At 50.9% G+C, this 24,324-nt stretch overlaps 4 protein-coding genes across 6 annotated transcripts; 3 read left to right on the forward strand and 1 right to left on the reverse strand.

Annotated features, from left to right (window-relative positions):
• The first annotated feature begins 4,528 nt into the window (after nucleotides 1-4,528).
• LOC1271712 (mucin-19) lies at nucleotides 4,529-11,065 on the forward strand. 3 transcript variants are annotated; one of them, XM_061651323.1, is made up of 5 exons: nucleotides 4,543-6,535; nucleotides 6,745-6,904; nucleotides 7,058-7,140; nucleotides 7,247-9,442; nucleotides 9,548-11,065. In XM_061651323.1, exons 4-5 carry the CDS (start codon nucleotides 7,508-7,510, stop codon nucleotides 10,250-10,252), a joined length of 2,640 nt encoding a protein of 879 aa, XP_061507307.1. In that variant the 5' UTR covers nucleotides 4,543-6,535; nucleotides 6,745-6,904; nucleotides 7,058-7,140; nucleotides 7,247-7,507; the 3' UTR covers nucleotides 10,253-11,065. The 3 variants fall into 3 exon arrangements, with proteins under 3 accessions (XP_061507230.1, XP_061507307.1, XP_061507372.1); XM_061651246.1 differs by lacking the exon at nucleotides 6,745-6,904 and having other exon boundaries at nucleotides 4,529-5,013; XM_061651388.1 differs by having other exon boundaries at nucleotides 4,543-6,904.
• A 2,963-nt stretch (nucleotides 11,066-14,028) lies between these two features.
• On the reverse strand, nucleotides 14,029-19,008 carry LOC1271711 (vacuolar protein sorting-associated protein 16 homolog). The gene is made up of 9 exons (XM_310557.5): nucleotides 18,870-19,008; nucleotides 18,572-18,770; nucleotides 18,305-18,500; nucleotides 17,954-18,221; nucleotides 17,066-17,885; nucleotides 16,842-16,990; nucleotides 16,644-16,768; nucleotides 15,801-16,552; nucleotides 14,029-14,487 (listed from the first exon to the last, which is right to left on the reverse strand). The coding sequence occupies exons 2-9, from the start codon at nucleotides 18,628-18,630 to the stop codon at nucleotides 14,349-14,351; spliced, it is 2,508 nt and encodes an 835-aa protein (XP_310557.3). The 5' UTR covers nucleotides 18,631-18,770; nucleotides 18,870-19,008; the 3' UTR covers nucleotides 14,029-14,348.
• A 1,821-nt stretch (nucleotides 19,009-20,829) lies between these two features.
• Nucleotides 20,830-22,852, forward strand: LOC3289702 (3'-5' exonuclease). The gene is made up of 2 exons (XM_003436970.2): nucleotides 20,830-21,600; nucleotides 21,793-22,852. The coding sequence occupies exons 1-2, from the start codon at nucleotides 20,830-20,832 to the stop codon at nucleotides 21,898-21,900; spliced, it is 879 nt and encodes a 292-aa protein (XP_003437018.1). The 3' UTR covers nucleotides 21,901-22,852.
• On the forward strand, nucleotides 22,020-22,852 carry LOC1271710 (putative lipoyltransferase 2, mitochondrial). Its single transcript, XM_310556.5, has one exon. The coding sequence runs from the start codon at nucleotides 22,020-22,022 to the stop codon at nucleotides 22,731-22,733; it is 714 nt and encodes a 237-aa protein (XP_310556.5). The 3' UTR covers nucleotides 22,734-22,852.
• Nucleotides 22,853-24,324: the final 1,472 nt, after the last annotated feature.

Consider the following 24,324-nt stretch of genomic DNA (forward strand, 5'->3'; position numbering starts at 1 on the left):
AAAACAAAACAAAAAAATAGAGATACACAAGCAGTGAATAACGCAAAATAAAGGGTGCGCCTTAAAACGCTTTAGAGTAGGACAATTTAAGTACCCAAAACCGCTCAAACCCCGCTGTCTCTCTCTCTCCCTCTCTCTTTCTCTCTCTCCCGCCCCCTCTCAAAGGTGGGAAAGATCGAGAGCGCGGTAAAATCATGTGAAAATCGGTGTGACGCAAAGAAAACGACTATTTTACTTCAGTTGTTTTCTCTCTCTCTCTCTCTTTCCCTTTGGGCGCCACAACCCCATTGTCGGTTGTCAGTGACACTTTAATTAATTACCTATTCAGCAGAGGATAATTTCAGTTCGTTCTGCATATAAGCAGGATTCGGTCCACACACACACACACACACACGGGGCTTTAACCCATGACGGGCGTGTGCGAGTTGACGATTGTGCCGGATAGTTTTTTTTTAAATTATTATTTACAATACGAATGCTCCTTTACGCGTTAAAGGTATGCTGCACACCGACACACGCACGCACACAATCACATAACTCTTTAGTAGGTCAGTTTTTTTTGCAAAAATTAATAACAAGTCTGTCTGATGGAGGGGGGGGGAATGATCGCGCAGGGGAAACCCACAACGCCCCCTCCCCATCCCATTTCTACAAAACAATGAGATATGAATGGTGTGTATGTGTGCGTGCGTGTGTGTGTACCACTTTAAAGTTATTTATTAAAGGGCTTTTTTCTCTCTTTTTGCTGGGCGTGTTTCGGTTCATCTCTCTCTTGCCCTCCCTCGTTCCCCATCTGCTCTGTTGACTAGGTAAAAGTTTCCACAGTTTCGTCCCCTTTCCTTCCCCTTCCCCCCACCCCACCCATCATTCCTTCCAGGCATCAATCGTCGAATATTATAGGGGTGTAGTAGGATAAATGCGTGTATGGAAATTATTTCAACATATGTAACCTTCGCTTCATGTAATCAACGCCATCCCCATCCCCCTTCCAGTCTCTTTTTCGAAATAAAAAAAGTAAAATGCGCACGACGCACATACACCCACACACACACACACGCGCTGTGCCAGCCACAGGAGAGGTGGTGGGTGGTGGTGTGCGGTGAATCGGAGCTTATTCGCTGTTGGCCCGTGAATAAAAGCATTCCATGATGACTGTATCTGAGTGTTCTTCTTCTTCTTCTTCTTTTTTTGATTATAAAAAGTTTATATAATCACCCTGACAGCCGAGCGGTGGTGAAGGTGCGCGTACGGTACACGGCACACGGCACGTGGCCGTTTGCGCGTTCAAACTGACCGTTGGGGCCGCTAGAGTTTGTGCGTACAATTAAAACTCGCTTTGGTAGAAGTACGACGAGCTGGCCGAACGGAGCAGGACGGGAAAATGAGTTTTTTTTTCACAGAGAAAAGCGTACTCGCTTAATCGAAAATCCTTTTTTGCAAGGTAAACAACACATGTTGGTGCGCGAACGAAATGTGCCCTTTCGTGCTGTCAGATCAGGCGCAGTACCAGCATGACACATATGTCCTCTTCCCATCTGCATTTGATATGTGTCACACACACACACAACCCTACTACTGAGGGGTGGGGTGCAGGAAGCTCAATAAAACATATGTTTTAACGCTTCTAGCGCATCAACAATCGATTGCGGCTCCAGGTGTGCGCTTCCAGTCGCATCGGGCTGCGTTTTGTTCCCGCGACAGGGGCGAGAAGTACATGGTAATTGAAGAAAAAGGGTGTTATTGGCAGGCAAAACGTCTCTACAAATCTCGCCACCCCCCCTCTTACTCCCGCTAGATGCAGTACTAGAGGAGAGGCTGTCGGCAAGGCGCGCCCCAGTCAGCAAAACCGAAGCTATTACAAAGCCGAGTGTGTGCCAAAGCGAGAGAGCATGTCTTCGCTCTCTCTCGCTCTAGATTTTGGACGGCATAACGCCACTCGTGTAGCCTGGCCAAAAATGATTGACGAAAAAGGGGTGAAGGGGATTCCGCTGTGCCGGGTCTCCCCATCTCTTTCCATCTGCCAATATTTTTCTGCTATCGCGCTCATCCGGATGTTTGTCTCCGGAGTGTCAGTTTGACCAGAACTTTCGCCGTGGGAGAAGACATTTGCAGAATGTGCTGGAGTGATGTGTGATTTCTTGTGTTCCACTTGTGTACATCCCTTGTTTGCGTCTTTTTTTTTCAACTTCAATTTCAATTTTCATGTTTTTTGATTGTCAGTTTGGAAAGGTTAAACAATACCTACACCTATACCCAAATAGCCAGAATTGCTTAAGCAGCTCATTTTGGCACGCTAAAGATCGCTGCTCTAATTCGCCTTTTGCAGTAGATAAACAGCATCAAAGTTCTATGTGGGTCTTTCAAACAGCGCCTAAGCAGCTTCCTTATTCCACGGTGCCAGGGATTATTTTTCTTTGTGTTTTATTTTCAAGCAAGCGTCATCGATGAAATAAACAACAAGATTTGTTTCGTTTAAACACATATGTATATTTTTAAATCCTTTGTATTGATGAATTACACAAAATTTTACACAATTTACTGATAATTCACAATCAATTCACTCTATATTCATTCTTCAATTAACGAATCTAACTTGTTCAGCAGCAATGAGATTATTGCTGGCGTCCGTCTTTCACACTTTGACAAGAGCCACCTTGTACCGATGTCATGCATTAAAAAGCTATAAAGTTCCACCAAGTTCAGTACCCTTTCTTAACAAGCCTTCAAGTTCCACCATGAACCCTACACATAGTGCTAATCAGCCGCAAAGTTCCAAAGAGTACCATGTGCCTGTTAAAAAGCTCCATATTTCCGCAAAGTACCGTCTATCTCTTAATCAGCCACAAAGTACGACATCGGAACGATTTTTCGTTAAACAGCCCTAAATCAGCTATAGAATTCAAGCTGGTTATTTGGGTAATTACCTGTTCTAATATTAATTGTAAACTAGTGAGTGAAGAATTCTAAAAGTAAAGAAATAATATTCTGAGGTAGTAACAAAGCATTTAATAATGACGAGAGCTGATACGAACGCTAAGATTGATGGAGGGGAGAATAAGAATATCACAGGATGGAAGGGTAAGAGGCTTGATTAAATGCACGAGACGATAAACCACATTCAAAGTATTACGCACTCTCAGTTGACGTGTAGATGCATAAAAATCCAGTGATCCTAGGAGTGTCGGTGCATCAATGCTGCCATCAAGAATTTGGGAGATGAAGCGAGCGTGTGGTGCATCACGTCGATTTTCTAGAGAATCAAACTCTTTGTTTTGTGCCGTGTTCCTTTTTCATCTTCAATTGTGGAATGATTTATCCGTGTAAGTTTTTAAGGTAAGTTGCTTGTGCACGTGCTTCAATGGGTACATTCAACTAACGCTTGTCGTCTTAAATGTTAAGGGTCGCATATTAATCGACGGCTACCTGCTGGCCTCGCGAATAACGTGCAAAATGATCGACGGAGGCAAAACGATGACCAGTCGATGATATTCTGGGGCGGTGGATAGAAGGAAGAACGAGTGCCCAAGTGCCACAAATCCACTAAACGACCACTAAACGGCTTCTAAACGACTCAAGCACACTACCTAAACGGAATATAGAAAGACTTCGTTTAGCAGACGGCAAACGACTCATGCATTCTAAAAATAGCGAAAAAGCTGGTGGCGCTCTCTGTTGGTGGGATACCCCAACTAGTAGAGCTTCATCGCTTGCAGGAGAGCTTTCTCATTTCCTCTGTACTGTTGTATGGTTTCGCATTGAAGTTATGCATCGCTAGAACTAGAACAGCGATACAATTGTTTAATTACTAAACTCCAATGGAAACCACCAGCACTGAAGCAAGTGAGATTTGAGTAATGGTCGTTGGTGTTGATACCCACATATCTGACCACACGACCATTCATATAGATTTTTGCTCGGAAAGTTAGAAGGCTATATAGGTCATGATAAGATGAAACTTGTCGAAACACATTGCAAGAAAAGGATAGCAATATAATGATGAGTTGTAATACGCCATCTATTGATCAAACCAATGAAGCTGTGGAGCTTTCATTTTTTTTATGGATATTCAATTTTCCAGTCGTTTAAGCTTAATCTGTGGCGCTTGGGGTGAAAATGGGTAACGAAACGTATGCCAAAACGCATGTGGAAAGAGTAAGAAAACAGTTCAGAAAACAGTGTGCATAATGCAACCAGAAATGGTGTCACTAACGGCAACCATTAATCCGAAAATATGGGTGCGGGACAAATACATTTGTATGCGTGAGCAGGACCTGCGCCCCAAGCATTTGAATGTGTGCGTGAAGGTCGGTTTGTGCCGTGCTGAAAGTTGTTTACCTTAGCTGCTGCTAGTGTAAACACTAGAGGAAATCTTATGGGCAATGTTTTTTTACGCGAGCCGCCCTCGGCAATTGTTGGTTGGGACGCGCGGACAAATCGGACAGCCCCGAGCTCGCCCGAGCGCGTACGGCGAAGCCGAACGCCACCAATCCGACCGGGCGATGACGTGCGCACGGCGTGCGGCCACAGCCAATCGGAACGCTCGGATGTTGCACAACGAAAATAGCTCGGCTGGGGCAATCGCGCGCGCGAAAAGGTTTTTTACGTACCTTGGAAGGGGGCCCTGGGACCTACGCTCCATGGGCCGGGCCCGTCATTACCGCTGGTGAACAGTACGTGGACGGATCGACGCGCATCGAACACTCTCGCGCTGCCCGAGAGTGTGAACCAATTTGTGGTTTCTTCTTTTTGGTTTTTGTTTTAAATTGTGGTGTTTGCTGGCTCCATTGCCCTTTTACTGTGACCTCTGCATACTGCGGTGTACTCAAGCGTGTGCGTGTGTGAATAGTTGGAGTGAAGCAAGTCTCTCCTCCACCCTCCCCCCCCGGACCCGGTGGTCACCGAGGGAGCACCCAATCTACAGCATCGATCAACCTCCAGATATTATCAATTTGTGCCAACGGGGCCACCTCACTTCCGGTTGAAATAGACGACACCTAGCAACTACATTACAGAGTAAGTGGATCCGCATATGTGTGTGTGTGTGTGTGTGTGTGTGTATGAGAGTGTTTGTGACCTAAAAAACGCAACTCATGGTCGACCGATTATATGCGCCGTTACTTTCGAATGGAGCGAAAAAAGGAAACGTTACCGCCTTTGCTAGACATTTCCATCCTCAACAAAGCTCTCCAGGAACGCCACAAATTCCACAAACCATCCCCGTGGATCGCACTTTGCCATTTCCAGCTTCCCCGAATGACATACCCGAACATACATGGGTGTGTGTGTGTGTGCGTGTTTTTTTCGAGAAGATTCGGGAAGATTCAAGCGACACTAGAAACATTTGCTCGCAGCGGTCTCCTTCCCCAGGGAGCTCCGGGAACCATTTTTTTTTTTCAAGGACGAATTTTCCTTTCCCATTGAGGGCGTGGGGAGGGGGGGGGGGCAGGGGGATCGTTCGGGGGTTGACAAAATACGCATCCTTCACTGCATGCTGAAGGGGGGGGGGGGGGGGAGAGACTTCCAAAGGGAGCGCCGCACGGGTTTCGTGACTGATTGACGTCAGCGCGCAGTCCAAGATGGCGCAGCTTGTTTTTGTGTACACGCGCGCGGTGTGTGGCGGTGTTTCTAGAAATTTCGGCGACCGCCATCTTCCATCTCGCTTTTGCCGCCTTTCAATGCCTAAAATGGGGGAATTTTGCTATGGCGATGGGGGCGTGCGGGGCAGGGGGTTGCCACTGCTCGGTTTTTATGCTGTTTGTTAACACATTCTCCCCCCCGCCCCTCCCCCTCCCTTCACACCTTCCCCGACAATCCAAGGGCTATCTGTCCAAGGTCCTGACGGCAATTTGACATCTCTTTGCTCTACGATTGCTTGTGTATGTGTGTGTGTGTGTGTGTGTGTGTGCGTGCTGATTCCACACCTAAATTCATTACCCCGCCCTCCACCATTCCAACCGGTTTTTAGCACCATGTTAGCATCCCTCCCTCCTTTGGCACTCTTTTTTTTTAAGCGAGCGTCTCTTTCGGCACGTTTTCGCCATTTTCTCACCGTGGTAGACGCGCGCCGCAAAGATCTTTCTGGAACGTTCGCACACACGCGCGCCCGCTCATCTGGCTGAGACCTTCGGCAGAGAGAAGGGAGGAGGGGGGGGGTGGGAGGTTCACTGATATTTGTCGCCGTTTATGTTATTTTTTGTTTTCTCTCCCTCCAATGGCGATGGTTGCACATTTCTGATTCTCTCTTTTTTTTTTTTCTTTTTTAACTCTTGTTGTTGTTGTCGCGCCTCAGCCGTAAATTCGTGTTCGTGATCCGAAGGTTCACAACCTGTTAGACCAGTTTGGGAGCAAAAAAAAAAGAGGCCAAATGTCGCTGACGCAACACAGTGCGTTCTAGAACGTTTGCGTGTTGCGGGCGGCGTGTCGCACGCGCGTGGCAGTAGTTTCGGTGGGAGCTTTTTATTTTTAATCCCCTTTTCTAATGGTGGATCTGATTTATGGGACCCGCCCCATTAGACCCATTAGCAGGGGAGGGAGGGTGAGTTTTTTTAACCTGAACAGAGGCAACCCAAAAACAACAGAAAGAAAAAGAAGTAGAGTGGTCGCTTCCGGGCGGGATGCGGTCGCTTATCTTATCTTCGGGTTGACTGGTGCGACGCGACACAAGCGCTCCTCGTAATGGTGATGCGGCTTTGCGACAAAACCTACAGCCATCATCTCTCTCTCTCTCTCGCACACATACACCAGAGATATTGGAAATACCACTCAGCACAGGCAACAGGCACTGCACGTTTGCGATAAGCGGTGATTCCCTCGCAGTATCTACTGAAGTGTGCACCACGCCAGTTCGTCCATTTTGTCTCGGCGCACGGCACCTGCAGCGTATAAACCCGCTGACGCAAAACAGGTACAACTGGATGTATCTGATGCGCGTTTGTGTGTGTGTTTGTGTGTTTTATTTAACCTGAAAGAAACCCCCTGCTGTTGGGATTCGCCGCCGTGAAGGTGAACACTGCAAGGTACTAAACGCCACTTTCCGCCATCTTGTTTTTCGTTTCAGGTTGAGGGCTGGCAACTCTCAACTCATCTCGGGGCGTTATCTAAAGCGTTAAAATTTCAGTGGAATTAAACGGTGAATTTATCGTAAGTATCAACTCAACCCTTCCCTTCTCCCCCCCCCCCCCCACACACTCTTTCGCGAATGTTCGCTTACGCTTCGTCTTGTTCTTCGCCCCTTCCCCGCAACCAGTCACTATCCCGATGGCACAAGCAACTGAGTTCGTCAACGACTGCCGCTCATGGCGAGAAATCCTGTCGGCGAAGTCGTGCGTCGGCCGCGGTGCCGACGGCGCCCGACCAGCGCCTGGAAGAGACGATCTTCTTTTACGGAGGCCTAGTCAACCGGAGCGATCGGAATGCGTACTCGCCGCTGGACGAGCCACTGCTGCTGCTGCACGCCGCCGCACCGCCGGAGGACGAGGCGGCCGGCTGGCTGAACACCACGACCACGATGCTGTGCTCGCCGGGGGCGTCGGCTGGCGCGGCCGACGCCAGCACCGACGCGGCCTGGTGGTCGCCGGGAAAGGGCCGGATGGACGTGGGGCGCACCAGCGCTACAACAGGTGAACGGTCGCCGGGCGACGGGCCACGGACGGCAGCACCCGGCTGCCGGAATGAGTTTGACAAAGCAACCAGCGCGAGCTTCAGTGGTGCTGAGGCGAGCATAACTGTACACGACGTATGTAATAAGAGCGGCGGCAGCGGCAGCAGCAACGGCGGCAGCGGCCGCCCCCACGACAGTAGCGGCGGCTGCGGCGGCCAGTTTTCTAGCGGAGCACGGAGCCATGTGGCCCCGGGCAGCTGCAGCGGTGGTGGGACCGCTGCAGCCGCCACTCCCGCCGGTGCGCCCGCAGCAGTGCGGCAGCACCAGCCCACCAGCATCATCTCCCCCAAGAAACCGTGCGACTACAGTAGCATCATTAGCGTTAGAAGCAGTAGCAGTAATAGCAATAGAGGAGGCGGCGGCGGCGGCGGCTGCGGCCGGCCGTACGGGCCACCGTCGTACGGTGGCGGTCCGGGGTCCACCACCCCCACCACCACCACCAACACCGCCGCCCTATCCACAGCCCTGTCACCACCAACACCACCACCATCACTACTACTACCGGACATCGACTGGACGAACGAGACGTGCCTGGGCGGTGCCGGGACCGATCACGACTTTACCAACACGATCGTCGACGGTCCCGCCGGCCACCATCTCTGGTTGCGTTCGCCGACCGCCAGCAGCAGCAGCAGCAACATCACCGACACCGAGCTCGAGCGCAGCCTGGACGAGTACCAGCATGTCCGGGGCATGGGGCCGGCCCGCACCGCGCTCGAGACGAGCATCGACTGCGCGAACCTGCTCGACGAGCTGCAGGTCGAGCTGGCGCAGCCGGCCCTCGCCCTCAGCTCGCCCGTGTCGCTGCACGAGGAGATCGAGCAGCTGTCGAGCGCGTTCGACTGCGACGCCTCCAACCATCTGGTGTCGACGGTCACGGCCGAGCCGGTGGCCGCCGCCGCCGGCGCCCTCCCATTTCTCGGGCTGGCCGCCGACGACACCGAACCGATCTCGCTCAACATACTCAAGTGGCTGCAGGAGGACATCTCGACCGGGCTGCTGCCGGAGCAGCAACCGCCGCCCCAACCATCGCCCGCCCCAGACCTGTTCGAGCACAGCCTCGACCAAATACACAACATCACCGGGCTTGCCCGGCTCGGCAACAAGGCGGCGGCGGCGGCGAGTCGACGTATCGGTGCTACCAACGCTACTACTGCTGCTGTAACGAACACGACGACGACCACAACGACGACGACGCACAGTGCGGATCCGCAGCGCGACCACAACTACTTCGCCATGAAGCGACGCCTCCAGCAGGAGGAAGAGGAGGAGGTGGAGGCGCAGGAGGAGGAGGAGGAGCAGGAGGAGATTCGCATCAGCAAGACCAGCAGCAGCAAGATGCCCCGGCTCGCCAGCGACGAAGGCCGTTGGGCGACGGCCGGCGAGAGCACGATCTTCTCAGCGCCACCCGCCACCAATACGATCTGCAAACAGCTGCATCAACAACAACAACAACAACAACAACAACAGACGACGAACGCAATGGGCAGGAAGCTGGCCTCCCTTGCCAGCCGCAAGGCGGCCACACTCGCCATCAACGTGAGCCACAAGACGAGCGAAGCGGCCCCGGCACACTCCACCATCAATGGGCAGGCGCTGGCAGCACTGCTGCAGACGACGACGACGACGACTACTACGACGACGCCCAGCACCTACGAGCCGTCGCTACGCGTGCCGCCGCTAGCAGCGGCCACCACACTCAACACGCCCGACCTCACCAACGACATACTAGATTTGGAAGATGAAAAGTTTGATCTGCTGTCGTTCATCGACACCAATGACGTAAGTGTCGTGGTAGTAGTAATAATAGTAGTAGAAGTAGCAACGTGACAGTGTGCCTAACATTCGCTCTCTCTCTCTTTCTTTCATTCTCAAAAAAAAAAACAGGAATCGTTAGAATTTAACCCCTACCACGCGACCGTCGAGGAGAAGCCGACGCTAGAGCTGCTGGCGTCGCCGGCCGCCATTACGCCGACGGGACGGACGCGCACCATCCTCGCGCCGAAGCAGCCACCGCAGAAGAAGGAGGGAGGCAGCGATGCCGAGCGGCAGATCTGCCAGCTGCTGACGCTGGACAGCCTGCGGCAGCTGACGAGCGCCGCCGAGGATGTGGCGAACCGGGCGGCCGCCGGCAGTACCAGCGCGTCCCCTACCGGCGGCAGCAACCAACACCACGGCGGCAGCATCGGGCGGCGTACCAATGCGAGCAGCAGCGCGTGCAGCATCGGGTCCCGCTCGTCCGCGTCGTCCGTGTGCGGCGACTCGGGCTCGGACGTGTCGTCCAGCACCACCAACACCACCGCCAAGACGCCGAAGCGGCGGGGCCGCCCGCCCAAGCAGGCCGGCACCGTGCGGGACCGGTCGCAGTACCAGCATCTGAGCGAGGCCGACTGGCGCTACCGGGAGCAGCGGGACAAGAACAACGAGGCGTCCCGGAAGTCGCGCATCAACCGGAAGGACCGCGAGCTGAAGCTGGAGCTGGAGGCGGACCGGCTGAGCGCCCAGCACCAGAAGCTGTCGTACGAGGAGCGCCGCCTGCAGCAGGACTGCCAGCGGTGGCGCAAGGCGGTCATGAAGCTGGCCCTGCTGTAAACCCGCTGGCTGTTGTTTTTTTGTTGCTGTGAGGTTAGGTCGCGAGGGAGGGGTTTTTGTTTTGCTCCCTGCTTTTATATATACATATTGTTTAGTACTAATCTTAAGGCCACTAACATATATAGGCCACCTACCGTTATCAAAGCGGCGCCATTTTGCTGCGAACACGTGGTTGTTTCGTGCGCCATTGTTTCTCTGCGGGGCGTGTGAGATAACCACCGACAACAAGTGGGCGATTATCGATTTTCTGTACGTCAGTACCTTGTTTTTTTCTTTCTCTCTTCTCAATTGCGCCCACGTGCAATCCTAACCCCCTAATGTTTCCCAAGCCCCGCAGTGAGCGTGGTTTTAACCTAAAATGGCGGCGACGCGCAGTGCCGTTTATCGTTCTTGCCCCAGTTTCTCTGTTTTCTGTCGAATAACGCACGAATACACGTTTCGGTACGGCAGTTTTGTTTGGTAGGAATAATCTCTTGTTGTTTTCTTATTGTGGGGCTTGTATTTTGTTTTGTTTTGTTTTCATTTCTACTACTATGCCCCACGTCTGCTTGGTGGGTTAGTTGTACCCGGTGGTGGTTTTAACACTATGCACTCTGCACAGATTTTAAAGTAAAGAACGTTTTACGTCCTGTAATCAACTAACCGTAGTAATTAGCTGTTTAAAAGAAACAGAGAAAAAACACACATATAAGATGATAATTGCTTGTGACGGCCGCGGGAGCCTCCAACAGGCTTGTTTGCATCGTTGTGCATTGCTATTTTAAACATCTTCTTGTATCAATAAAGGCAGGCTTGCCACCAAAAAAAAAAAAACATCCCACATGGTTTGTTATTTTTTATTCCGCTGTTCGTATATTACCACTGCACACGTGTCAATCTTTCGAGGCAACTGTCTCGGAGGGATGAGGAAAAAACAGCACGTCAAGGTTTTCCATCTCTCCGAACCCGAAAAAAAAATCCTCCGTGTGCGTGTCAGAAAATGTTAACCTCGAGCCCGGTAAAGCCCTTGGTAAAGGGCCGCCCAGAGGAGGATGGAGGCAAAGACAACCCTTCCCCCCAAAAAAAACCGCAGACAACAACCGCCCTTGAACCTGCGCGCTGCGGACGTGGTGCGTGACAAACAACATCTTCTCGTTCTCTATTGCGTATTGCGCGGCTCGAAAAGGGCAGCTGAAGGTCGTGACCAAAACAAACGCCCCGAAAAAAAAAACGTCTGCGCCATAACATACGACAGTGGCTCACAGTCAAAGTAGTGGGGATGTATGTTTTTTTTTTATTCTTCCATATTCGTTTAAAGCAATAATAGGGAAGGTAAAGGTTTGATGTGTGAATTTTTAATTTGATACATGAATATTTAAACCCAACCTTTGTCTACCACGTGCGCTCTTCTGGAAGGGTTTCATCCAAACATTTTTGGACTGATGATAAATTAGACGCAGATGAGGTGCTGCCTACCGTCTCTGGAGGCGCTCACTGATTTTGATACTGATAGTGTTATTGGCTTTGCTATCTTGGAAGGGACAATCGTACCTACAGACAATGTCTGTGAAAACGCGGAAGTAAATTGTAATAGGTAATTAGTACCTTTTACAGTTGACACAGCCTTCTGAAGACTTGAAGACCAGAAGAGCACACCGACTCGATGAGGCTCTAAATAATACTGGCAATATCTACTCTTATTTTTTTACTTTTATTCGACTTTGACTGTCTAATTTCGAATTCGGTTGTTTTTTTCGGAAAACTTCCTGTGTGCGTCTTTTAGAACTCTTCCGAGCTATGCTCATGCAAAAAATCAAATCGATATCAGATCGAAAACCCTCGGAAAGCCATGCACAAATGAGAGGAAAAGGTATTAAACTTGCCAATAATTACCAATATGGATCTCAAATCGTTTAATATTAGTTATTAGAAGTCAACTATGTAGGGAGGTCATCTGCGTATTACATAACCTAGACCAGGCGCTATACGACCTAATTTTCGTTCTAATTTTGAAAAGAGTGTTACTGTTATTCATAATTTCAAATTTATTACATCTTTTAGGAGTATCAGAAATGAAGCAGTAGAAAAAAAAAAATACTACCACTAAAGACCAATTTGTCCCAAGTGTTATTCATCATTAGTTGGGTAGAACAAATAACTGCTTCGAATTGTTTGAAAAGTTTTCATCCAGGCTTGGTTACAAAGCATGTTTAGACATGAAATAACGTAAATCGTATCCTCAGACAGTTCTTAATGGATAAGCACTCTCCATAACATTGTAGACACCCTCGCAACAATCCTAATCATTAATGCTACTTCTGGATTTCATTGGGATTAAAAAAAACATGAATCATATTTTTTTGGTACAGGACCCAAAACAAAAAGGAAGGAAGTGAGGACTTCTCCACATTGTTATATAGAAATATCTCCCAACCATTCATTTATTTCCCGCCATTTATTTGTAGTAATTATGGAACTGCCTAGATAAACCAAAAAAATCTGCCACATTACATAATCCCTCAGTACTTCTTATTAAAATTCTAATAACTTGAAGATTATGAATGCCAATAATTCCCTCTTCAAAATTGTACTATGGTGAAATCTATCTAAGATGTAGTCTCTACAAGATGAACTGTGAACATTTTGACGGTTCCATCACATTCCACACATTCTATATCTATTCAAGATGAATGTATCTCTAAGGCCGGTTTCGTAGTACAGTCGTCAACTCGTACGATTTAACAAAATGCCCGTCATGGGTTCAATCCCCAAATAGACCGTGCCGCTATACGTAGGACTGACTATCCTGCTATGGGGGGAATCAATTAGTCACTGAAAGCCAAGCCCACAAGTGGGTAGAGGCAGGCCTTGACCGACATCGGTTGTTGAGCCAAAGAAGAAGAAGAAGAAGTATCTCTAAGGCGAATATCCTTCAAACTGGGTATGCGATTTAGCAGCCAAATTTCAAAAATATAGGTCAAAGGATGCCATGTTTTTTTCCCGTGGTTTCTGGGATACTTCATACCAACACCTTCATTAGTTTTCCTTAACATGAATATCTCTCTAAGCTGACGGTTCCTTGAAGATTTACCTTAGAAACATTGCTCTCTAAGAGGAATACGCATTGGACCACTCAACAAAGTCGATTACGAATTTCGGATTTTTTGCCATGGCAGACGATACGTGCGTGCAGGTATGTTTTGAAGATCTTCGAAGATGTTCGAAGACATTCGATTATTATCAATTCCTCAGGTTTGGCGACAAAATTGTTGGAGTAGAGCTTCTGTATCATGTTTGTTCAGAAGTTCTGGATGGCACACCGCACAGTGAGAAATTCCGCCAAAAATCGCCTACAATCTTTAGTGTCATTGCTAGCCGCTGCGAAGCTAGTGGACGCGATTTCTGCTTCCTGATATGTTTGCCAATAGTTCCCAGGTAATAAGTTGGTTTCACTGTTTGGCCAGTTGCACTGATCTCTCTGGCCAGGTGAACTCAGCGATGGAGCCCTCGGCTTTCATTTTGAGCTTTCTTTGGAACCTCAAGTCTGTCCGGGTCATGCACACGTTACAGACTGTCCGACTTACATTTCAGTTTTCGAAGTTTTTTTAAACCATATCGCCCCAATTTTTTGCAGGATCATATAGCTAAAGTATATCCTCAAACCCGCGCAAAGAAAGTTTTCCGAAAAAATGGTCTCATAAACTGTCCAAGAGGCCTGAAAGTCAAAAAAAAGAAGGAAAAAGGAGATACCCGGCTTTAGGTGCCACTGCCACTGTACAAAAACAACACACCCGCTATTGCTATTGATTCGTTATATTTTGCGGCGTATATTCGCTTCGATATTACACTGAACTGTACTGTACTCGCTAGCTCTAATTGTCTGCTGACAGCGTTGGTGAGTCTACTGCGAGCGAAAAGGGAATGGAGTAATAACATTTACACATGCTTGCTTGCTAAACCTTAACCTACTACCGGGAGCACTTTGGCTGCACAATGATGATTACAAAACATATAAAGATATAAACTTATAAAAAAACACATACACACATATACTAATATATCCTTCGCGTCTATCTGATATCACGGTTCAACACGCCTCGCCCTTTTCTGACTCGCATTATTTCTTGCTGGACAGCTGCCCGATCATGTTTTCGACCTTTGCCATCAGCGCGGAATCGTTGCAGTGGTCGTGAATCTTCAGCAAGCTGTCGATGTCCTTCTGCATGAACGCGATGGTCGCCGCATCGGCATAGCAACTGCGCGGGGGGAAAATAAAACAATTTAAAACACCGTTACCAACGACTTTTACACTAGTGATGTGGTCTTTGGAGCGCACCGACGATTCCGATCCGACTATTGGGTCGTACGGGTATTTTTAGTCCGACTCCGACTCCGGCAAAATCTGAACCACTAGTTCGACCCGGAGTCGGAGTCGCCCGGAGTCGTCAGAAGTCGCCCAGAGTCGTTTGGAGTTGGAGTCGTCCGGAGTCATCCGGAGTTATTCTGAGTCGTCTGGAGTCATCCGGAATCGTTTGGAGTCGTTTGGTGTCATTTGAAGTCGGAGTCGACCGGAATCGGAGTCGGTCGGAGTCAACAGGAGCCGTCCGGTGTAATGTGCTTGTGACCAGGTATTTCATTTGAATATGTGTTTTTTAAAATATCTTTTACTTTGTGCGTAAATTTCGTACACAGGCCATTGTTTCGAAGATCTACTCCGGTCCTGTCTCCGCACTCCGGAAATCTCCGACTCCAACCGATTCCGGACGACTCCGAATGACTCCAATCGTCTCCAGACGACTCCAAACTAGATATGGGAAAAATGAAGTTTTCGTAGGAATCGATCTAGCTCCGAACTTTTCTGGAATCGATTCCGGATAGTAGATACGGAATCATTTTCCGGAATCTATCCCGGAATCGACAGCGGAATCGGAATTTGTTCCGGAATCGGCTCCAGATTCGACTCCGGAAAATGGAGTCGGCTCCAGATTCGGCTCCGGAATTGGATTCGGCTCGGGAATTAGTTTTGGAACCGGTTCCGGATTAGGAATTGACTCCGAAATTAGAATCAGCTTCGAAATCGGAGTTAGATACAGCATCTCCATAAGGATAGGCGTTTGAGTCCAATGATGCTATGTATTGATAGCCGCAAAGAATCAAAATTTACTCTTGAACGATCCATTATCATGGAGATTCCCGGACTGATTTCGCTTCTGAAACTTCAATTCAAGAACTGATTCTCATTCTGAAGCAATTTTCAATTCTCGAGACTCGAGATGATTATGGAATCAGCTCCGAATTCAACTCCGAGAATCGGATCCGGGATCGGAATCGATTCCAAACACGGCATCGGAATCGGGTAAGTCCGATTCTGAGGTCCCACCACGTCTCCAATTCCGGATGACTCCGACTCCCAACGACTCTGGACAAATCCGGTCACTTGACACGATTCCGATCAATTCCGAACGACTCCGGATAATGCTGGACGGACCAACCGTCCGGAGTCGGATCGGAGACGACTCCAAATGTTTGCCAACTTTACCGATCACTATTCTACGCACTAGTGACTTACCCCGCCCGCAGATACCACTTCAGCTTCGTCTCCTCGCCGCACCGGGGCAGATACTTTTTCGCCTCGGTCACGTTCTGCTTCGCCAGGCACACCTCGACGAACGGTTCGTACCCGATCGCGCTCTTCTTCGCCCGGCCGAGCTTCTCCAGCTCTTCCCACTGGTAGTTGTCCGCGTACGTCTGCACCCGCAGCCACCAGAAGCGCCGGTCGGACATGCGGAACTCGCTCTTGAGCTTCTCCGCGTACCGCTGGTCCCCGAGCTGCAGCAGCTTGCGCACCATCGCGTGCAGCGCCAGCCCGAAGAAGTCCTTCTGGTACTTGTCCTGCAGCAGCTTCTGGTGCCGGATCAGCTTCTTCGTCTCGTCCGCCAGGTCGGCCTCGACCGGCTTGCCCGCCTTGCGGTAGTTGCCGCTGATGTCCGGTATCGAGGCGTCCAGGTTGCCGAGCTGAAGCGCTTCGCGCAGCGCCAGCTCGGCCTGCGACAGGAAGTCGTCCTCCTGCGAGTGGATGTCCTTCAGCGTGGACAGGCTGTTCAGCTGGCAGTACTTCTTGTACAGGTTTTGGGCGAGCGGGTAGCGCCGGATCGTCATGTGGAACTTGGCGAGCGCGGTCGTGTTCTTCATCTCGAGGATCGCCATGTAGATGAGGTCGATGTCGCCCGACTGGGTGGCGGCAATCAGCGCCTTCTCGCACGCGCCGAGCTTCAGCAGCAGCGGCACCTGCAGCTTCTTCTTCGTCTCCATCTCGAGCAGCTACGGGGTACGGGGGTAGAAACCGCAGAAAAATTTAACAAATTCGTGTTTGATAAAAACACAACAGCACGGGCATGCATGCAGGTTTTACCGTAATGGCGAGCTTCGTTTTGCCGATCTGCTGCGCTTTGTCGGCCACGTTCGCGTACGACATCGGTTCGCGCAGGCCGGCGCTAGAGAATTTGGCCGCTATCTTGCGCGCCACCTCGTCATCGTCTGCAAAGGAGGGCGTTAAGGGGACAATGGTCGGTTAATAAAAGAAACAACCTCGCGAGCATCAAGCTCCTACTCTTGTCGTGCGTAATCTTCTGGAACGCCCAATGCTCCAGGATGCGCGTCTCCTGCAGCTTCAGATACTTGGCGATGTGGATCGCCAGCCCGTAGTACTTGCGGAACACAAGCCGATCCAGTATAACGACCGGCTGCAGATGGTTGAACCTGTTGGTGGAAGATATTTCCGTAAAAAAAAGGTGGGCTCGTCTCATATTCTCCCTCCCTCTCGCCGGTGCTTACTGCTGTATGGTGATCGGGATGCCGACGTTCCGGTCGCGCAGCACATTCAGCACCTTGAGCGTGCGGCACATCGTGATGTAGTCGGCACAGTCGTAGCCCGTGAGGAAGCTCTTGCCAAAGTACGCCGCCTGTATCAGGCACTTCTGCGTGCTCGGGTCGAACTCGTGGCCGGCCGCCTGGACGCAGTCGGCCACCGCGGCCGGCAGCCGGTGCTGTATCAGGCACAGGTACTCGTCCGACTGGTGGCTCCGGTCCCGGAACTTGCGGTGCGCCTCGAACAGGAAGCTCGCCGGCTCGGAGATGTTGATGCCGAAGATTTTGCTCGTGCTGGGCGGCACCCGCTGCACCAGCTCGTGGCAGTAGTTGGTCAGCACGCGCACACAGTCCATCTCGGGGATGAGCGCCACCGGCGTGTCGTACGTGTACACACTCGATTCGCCGCTCGCCCCCACCACCAGCAGCAGGTGCGCGTAGCACACGATGACGGCCTGCCCGTCCGGTCCGGTGCTGCCGTCGATGCACCACACCAGCTGGTTCGCCTGCTCCTGCCGGCCGGTCGCAAATTCGCAGTACTTGCGCTTCAGGTCCCACGAGCCCATCCAGAGGCAGCCGGTGTTGGTCAGCAGCGCGACGTGCTCGTGATCGAACGAGACGGCCAGCAGGCTGATCGACTGGTAGTCGTGCCGCATCGCGGGCGTCGTGTTGGTGAACGCGTTGTCGCCGTGCCGCACCAGGGTGATCTCGTTGCCGGACGCTAGCAGGCAGCTGGTGGTGCGGTCCTTGCACACCATCTCCCAGCAGGTGAGGCTGCTGGTAAGGTCTGCAATAGCGAAAGAAAGAACGGTGACTCACTGCGGAATGGGAATGACACGGAAGGGCCGGGCGTACTGAGCAGCTCCGAGAGCGGGCGCGACTTCGGATCCTTGATGTTGTTCAGGATGTAGATCTTAAAGCCGGACGTCATCACGGCCACGCCCGTGCCGGAGGCGGAGGTAAAGATGCGGGCGTCCGCCACGTCCGTCACGTCCTTGCCGACGCTGAACTTGTGCACAAAGTTGCCGAACATGTCGTGCAGGAAGATGGTACCGTCGTCCTGCACCCCGATCAGCTCTTCCGCGTCCGACCAGCCGAGCGTGACCAGATTGCCGCAATCCCACTGCAATTTTTCAAACGAAGGTGAGGGGCGTGTTTGTAGGTGGAACAGAGCGTAAAGGGATGAGGGGGGGGGGCACTAGTTACATTGATGGAAGAGAGCAGCTTGCCCACGCAGTTGAAGATGCGTATGATCGGTCGCGTGCTGGCGCCCCCGTCCAGCTTGACGAACAGCTTCGGATCCTTGACGACGGCGATCGGGCCACCGTACGGGGCCGCATACACGCGCATATGCTCCAGGTTGATGCTGCCGGGCCATTCCATGGTGTAGAGTTCGATTTTGCTGTGCCGGGGGAAAGGATACGCGTTAGAGGGCGGAAATGAAGGGGGCGGTTAGCCAGGGAAATACTTTACCGGAAGGCATTGCCCTGTCCCAGCGTAAACCAGTCGCCCGTATTGCATAGCAGAGACATTGTAAAGCTGCTTAAAACTAGACACACAAACACACACAAACACAAGCACTATACTAAAAATTTACACTATTGTTATCAATTTCCCACCCCTTTGGGAATGCCCGATCTGGTTCGTGTTTTCCTTCCCCCCTTTTTATTTGCTATGAGTTTGGGAAAAGATGAATCAGAACAACAATAACAATAACAAATGAGCTGTCAGATACCATATGATCAGCGCTGACGTTTACAGTTTTGCTTACATTTTGTAGATGCATTTGTGGCGAGTATAAAGATTCGAGCTCGTTCGTGCTACCCACAAGGAAAATAATTCATTTTATTGAACAACATTCATTTTTGGGGCCGTTTTCGTTCTTAACTTTCGTTCTGTTTTAATAGCCGAATGATCGGTGCGTGGATTCATGCAGCCATTGTACAATGCCATGAATGACAGCCCTTTAACCTTGTTGCCAACAACCACAAAACTGGAAATGCGTTTTGTGAATGAAACTTTCAATAGCTTTTGCATCATCAAATTAGAACAATTCTCAATCCTCTTTTTCGTCAGAAGTAGTGATGGGCGAGTCAATCCTAACGTGTCGGGTCGAAGCCATCCGTAAGCGACCCGGTGTCGTTCGGGTCCACCCGAAAGGTACAAGTAGGTTCAATAGGTTCAACAACTCCGGTAGGTGCAAGAAAGCAGAAGCGACTCCAACCCATTGGTGCACAGAGTTCTGGTCGGGTCGGGCCAAGGTGGGTTCATTCCGACCCGTGGTTGCAGCAATTTCCGATCGACCCGAATGATGAGTAATGATGAGGTGCGAGAAAATATAAGCGATTCCAACTCCGAAAATGTTCCGGGAACTTTAGTTGCCAAATCGTATGGACGAACTGCCAATCACATGCTGCGGAAACATTTTTGATGCAGGAGAAACATTTGTAGATTTAATTCCGACTCCGACCTAGCGCACCCGCTGCACTCACGTGTCAGAATCGATACCAACTGGCTCGTACCCGACTCCAGATTGGGTTGTAAAATGATTCGTATGACCCACCACTAGTCTAAAGTGATACATTGGAGATGGTTGTTTTTATTTGTTCATTGGAATTTACAGGAATCCTAAGCAACTCCCCAAAGCCAGTACTTGTTCTAGCAGTTCTCCCCAGATCTAGTTCTAGCGAAGCATAACTTCAATGCGAAACCATACAACAGTACTGAGGGAAGGTGAAAGCTTTCAAAGCGATGAAAGCTTCGCTATGTGGCTATCCCATCAAAGATGCTGCCACCCGCTTGTTTGCTATTTTCAGAAAGCACGAGTCGTTTGATTGGTTTGGTTTGGTTTGGTTGAGAGCTTGAGCCGTTTAGAATCCGTTTATTGGTCGTTTATTGAATTTGTGGAACTTGAGACAGTTCAGAAAAGATGCAGCTGCCAGTTTGTACATACGATTAACAGCAGGTGGAATGACGTGCTTATACCGGTCCAAAATTTACAAAATATGAAATACCAATCCCAAAGCGTGTTTCCGCACGCCCGTATAAGTGATTACCGCTACCTCAACACCAATGACCTTTACCAAAATCTGTGCGGTCGACCATTCGTATAGATTTTTGCTCGGATAGTTTTTGGCTGAGTAATCTATGGCGCTCGGGCCATTAATAAAACTAAGAAAGAAAACAAAGCCATACCGGTTCTGGAACTGATCACAAACTCACCCCGGTGCAGGAACCGTTACTGAACCTATACCGATCCAGGATCCGTTACCAAACCCTTACCGGTCCTGCAACAGCTTCCGAATCGAATTCGAATCCTTTCCCGGAACTGTTCCGGATTCGAAATGAATCGGGTACCTAGTCCAGCCCTGGAACGGAACTGAACTCAACTAGAAAATTTCCCAAATGTACAACGTTCCCCTGGACGAAAACGTTGGTGGTCGCTGACAGAAAGGTTTACTGTCAAATTGGCGTTCGAGTTGTTTCACAAGGGCGCACCCGTTCAATACAAACCGCTAACCTAACGAACTTTAGGCGCCGTTGGCAAAGGGACGCGAAAACGAACAAGCCATTGACCGGTAAGCACGGTACAACTAAGATTTATTTTCTAAGTGGAAACCGATGTTTTTGCAATATTTTGTAAGAAAACAGACCCCATTTTGTGGCGTGAAACGGGGCGACGCTGGAATGTAAACAGTGACGCGGGCTTTTTTTTTTAAACGAACGACATCATGTCCAAACGAACACTGCCGCTGTGGCTGCGGGCCGGCAAGAGCGATGCAGATCTGAAGAAGAATGTAGAGTGCGCCGTCGTGGTAGAGCCGTTAAATGAAAACAACAAACCAGCGGTACCAGCGCCGGCTGCGCCGGAAGAGGAACCACCGAAGCGACGCTTGCGAAGCAACTACCAGGTGGAGGAAAGCAAGCAGCCCGACCTGCGGGTAGAATATCTCCCGTTCGTCAGCTATACCGGGGCGATCGAGTACTACACCACCTTCCAGGATGTCGCGTTCAGCTGCGACCAGATGATGCAGTGGGTGGAACAGCAGCAGGAGGACCGGCCGATCCCGATCGCTTTCGATCTCGAGTGGCCGTTCAGCTTCCAGACCGGCCCGGGCCGGACGGCACTGATGCAGCTGTGCGCCGCCCCCGACCGGTGCCTGCTGCTGCAGCTCTCCTGCCTGCAGAAGCTGCCCGCCGCCCTGTTGCAGCTGCTCTACCATCCGCGCGTCCTGCTGCACGGCGTCAACGTGAAGAACGACTTCCGCAAGCTGGCCCGCGACTTCCCGGCGGTGAGCGCGGACCTGCTGATCGAGCGGTGCGTCGAGCTCGGCCAGTGGTACAACCGGCTGCACGGCACGACCGGCATCTGGAGCCTGGCGCGGCTGGTCGAGCAGGTGCTGCGGCAGCGCGTCAGCAAGGACAAGCGGGTCCGGATGAGCAAATGGAACGTGCTGCCGCTGTCCGACGACCAGAAGCTGTACGCGGCGATCGATGTTTATGTAGGTTTTTTTCTTGTAATGCTTTGTTTCGTGTTTTTGTAACGTCCATTTCCCGCCCGTTTTTTTTTTTTTTGTTTGTCTGAGACCGTTGCGGAATCAGAAACGTCAGAAATGACGCAACCCCACTGTTGTGTCGTCAGATGTTATCAGCTTGTTTTCCGTTTGTTTTCGTTTCGTGCCCGGTGATTGCAGGTTGGCCAGTTGCTGTACATGAAGCTGGCGGAGAGGCAGCGCCAGCAGGAGGATGCTGAAAACAGTGCGCCGGAAGTGAGCCCGGAGATCGAGCGGAAGGAGAATTAACGTCCACGGTAGCAGCCCCGCAACACGCACAAGACGCTACACCGACTGCCCAGGACTGCCGTGAGAGAGAGAGGACACAGAAATCTCAACCCAAAAAACACACTCATCCTTGCCGCACCATGTCCCGCCTGGTGCACGTGCTGCGGGCCGGACGACTGCCCTACCAGCGGGCCCTGAAGCTACAGCAAACGATTGCCAGCCAGCTGCAGCAGCAGCAGCAGAACGCCTCACCATCACCACCCTATCGCCACGTGCTGATACTGACCGAGCACGAGCCCGTCTACACGATAGGCATCCGGACGCGCGGCTACGACGAGACGGAGGAGAACAGGCTGCGCGCGCTCGGGGCCGACTTCGTGCGCACCAACCGGGGCGGGCTGATCACGTTCCACGGACCGGGGCAGCTGGTCGCGTACCCGATACTGGACCTGAAGCACTTCCAGCCGAGCGTTCGCTGGTACGTGTGCCATCTCGAGCGCACCGTGATCGAGCTGTGCCGGCGGTACGGGCTGCGGACCGGCACGACGGCCGACACGGGCGTCTGGATCGGCGACCGGAAGATCTGCGCACTGGGCATACACGCGAGCCGGTACGTGACGACGCACGGGCTCGCCCTCAACTGTGACGTCGATCTGGGCTGGTTCGGGCACATCGTACCGTGCGGGCTGGTCGGCAAATCGGTGACCTCGCTCGCGCACGAACTCGGGAACCGGCCGGACCTGGGGGTGGACAGTGTGGCGGACGGGTTGCTGGAGTGCTTTCGCGCAACGTTCGAGTGCGAGCTGGACGAGCTGGATGCGGGCAGCCGGACGAAGCTGCTCGAAGGGATTTAACCAGGACGAACCAGGGATTGTTGGGGAGTTGACTCAGGAAGCAATGTGTTGCCGTAAGGGAGGAGTGTTTTAATGCTTTGAAAAATGTTTAGAATACAGTCCGAGTTGTTTTGATATGTTAAGCACGTGTTTCTTAATTTACGCTTCTAAAGGAATTCGGTTGAAGAATGGGAAGTTCTTTGCAGGTGGAAGAGCACATCGACGACAAACGGTTCTTTCAATTCTTCAATGTTTTTGAAGTATTTTATGCTGTTGAAATGAATCCGATTAGAAATGAATCCACCGCGTGTTCTTTTTACTCCACTCTGAGGTCTGGCCATGTAACTCACAGTTTTGCCTGCCACTCTGATTACTTCCAGCGATAAAAGCGATTACTCTCCAGCGATGTTTTCCCATTAGCAATGGTCTGGTCTTAATCTTCAACATTTTCAAGGGCTGTCAGCAAGAGGATCGTAACTATTCAGCAATTGAGCTCTTCCTGATACATCTGCAATTTGCCACTAGTTACAGCAGGTCGCACAAAATGACTTCACATCAAAGATCCATCTTTCCTGCGCAACCGTAGCCAGCCGTTTGCGCGAGATCTTCTGGTTGACTTCTTCGCAAGGATGTCCTCACGAAACTTCCACATTAGTGATGTTGCTCTCTGGAGCACGGCCCTCGACTCCGATCCAACTCCGACTTCGGCAAAATTGTAATCACTACTTCCGTATGGAGTCAAAGTCGTTTGGAGTTGTCTTTGTTATTAGGCATTTCATTTATTTGTGTTTTTTTACTTTCATTTTGCGCGTGCACTTCGTATACAGGCATTTATTTCAAAGGCCGGCGCAGACTCCGGCCGATACCGGACAACTATGGACGACTCTGACTCCGGGTGACTCCGGACGACTCTGAACGACTCCGGACGATTCCGAACAACTCCGGACGACTCTGGATGACTCCGGACGACTCTGATTCCGGGTGACTCCGGACAACTCCGGACGACTCTGAACGATTCAAGACAACTCTGACTCCAGGTGACTCCGGACAACTCCGGATGATTCTGAACGATTCCAAACAACTCCGGACGACTCTGAACGACTCAAGACAACTCTGACTCCGGGTGACTTTGGACAACTCCAGACGACTCCGAACGACTCCGGACGACTCTAACTCTGGGTGACGCCGAATGACTCCGCATAATGCTGGGCGGACCTACCTTCCAGAGTCGCTTCCGAAATTATCGGCGTCGGATCGGAGTCGACTCCGGATGTTTTGGTAACTTTATCCATCACCATTCCTTGGCTAGTCAGGCCAGTCATCTCCAACAAATCCAACCAGCCAGGAGTTTGCTTACCGGTCCATTCGCAAGAACTTGTCGAGTTGGTCCAGACGAACTCTACGAAACGCCATTCTCCGTAGTTCGTTCCATTCAGCTGGAGCATGCCAGTGCCTTCTTTTTACAGAGGAACCTTTGCAGAGGGACCTAAAGGAACTCTGTACTTGCTCTTGAAATACTAAGGTAGCTTAGATCGAAATGAGATTAAATTCGATTCCAGCTCCAAACGCCGTTACATTCTGGAAATTAAAGTGAGGCTAGAAGTTGAACTAT

This window comes from Anopheles gambiae, chromosome X (genome assembly GCF_943734735.2).
Source record: "Anopheles gambiae chromosome X, idAnoGambNW_F1_1, whole genome shotgun sequence".
In the NCBI taxonomy this organism is placed as follows: domain Eukaryota; kingdom Metazoa; phylum Arthropoda; class Insecta; order Diptera; family Culicidae; genus Anopheles; species Anopheles gambiae.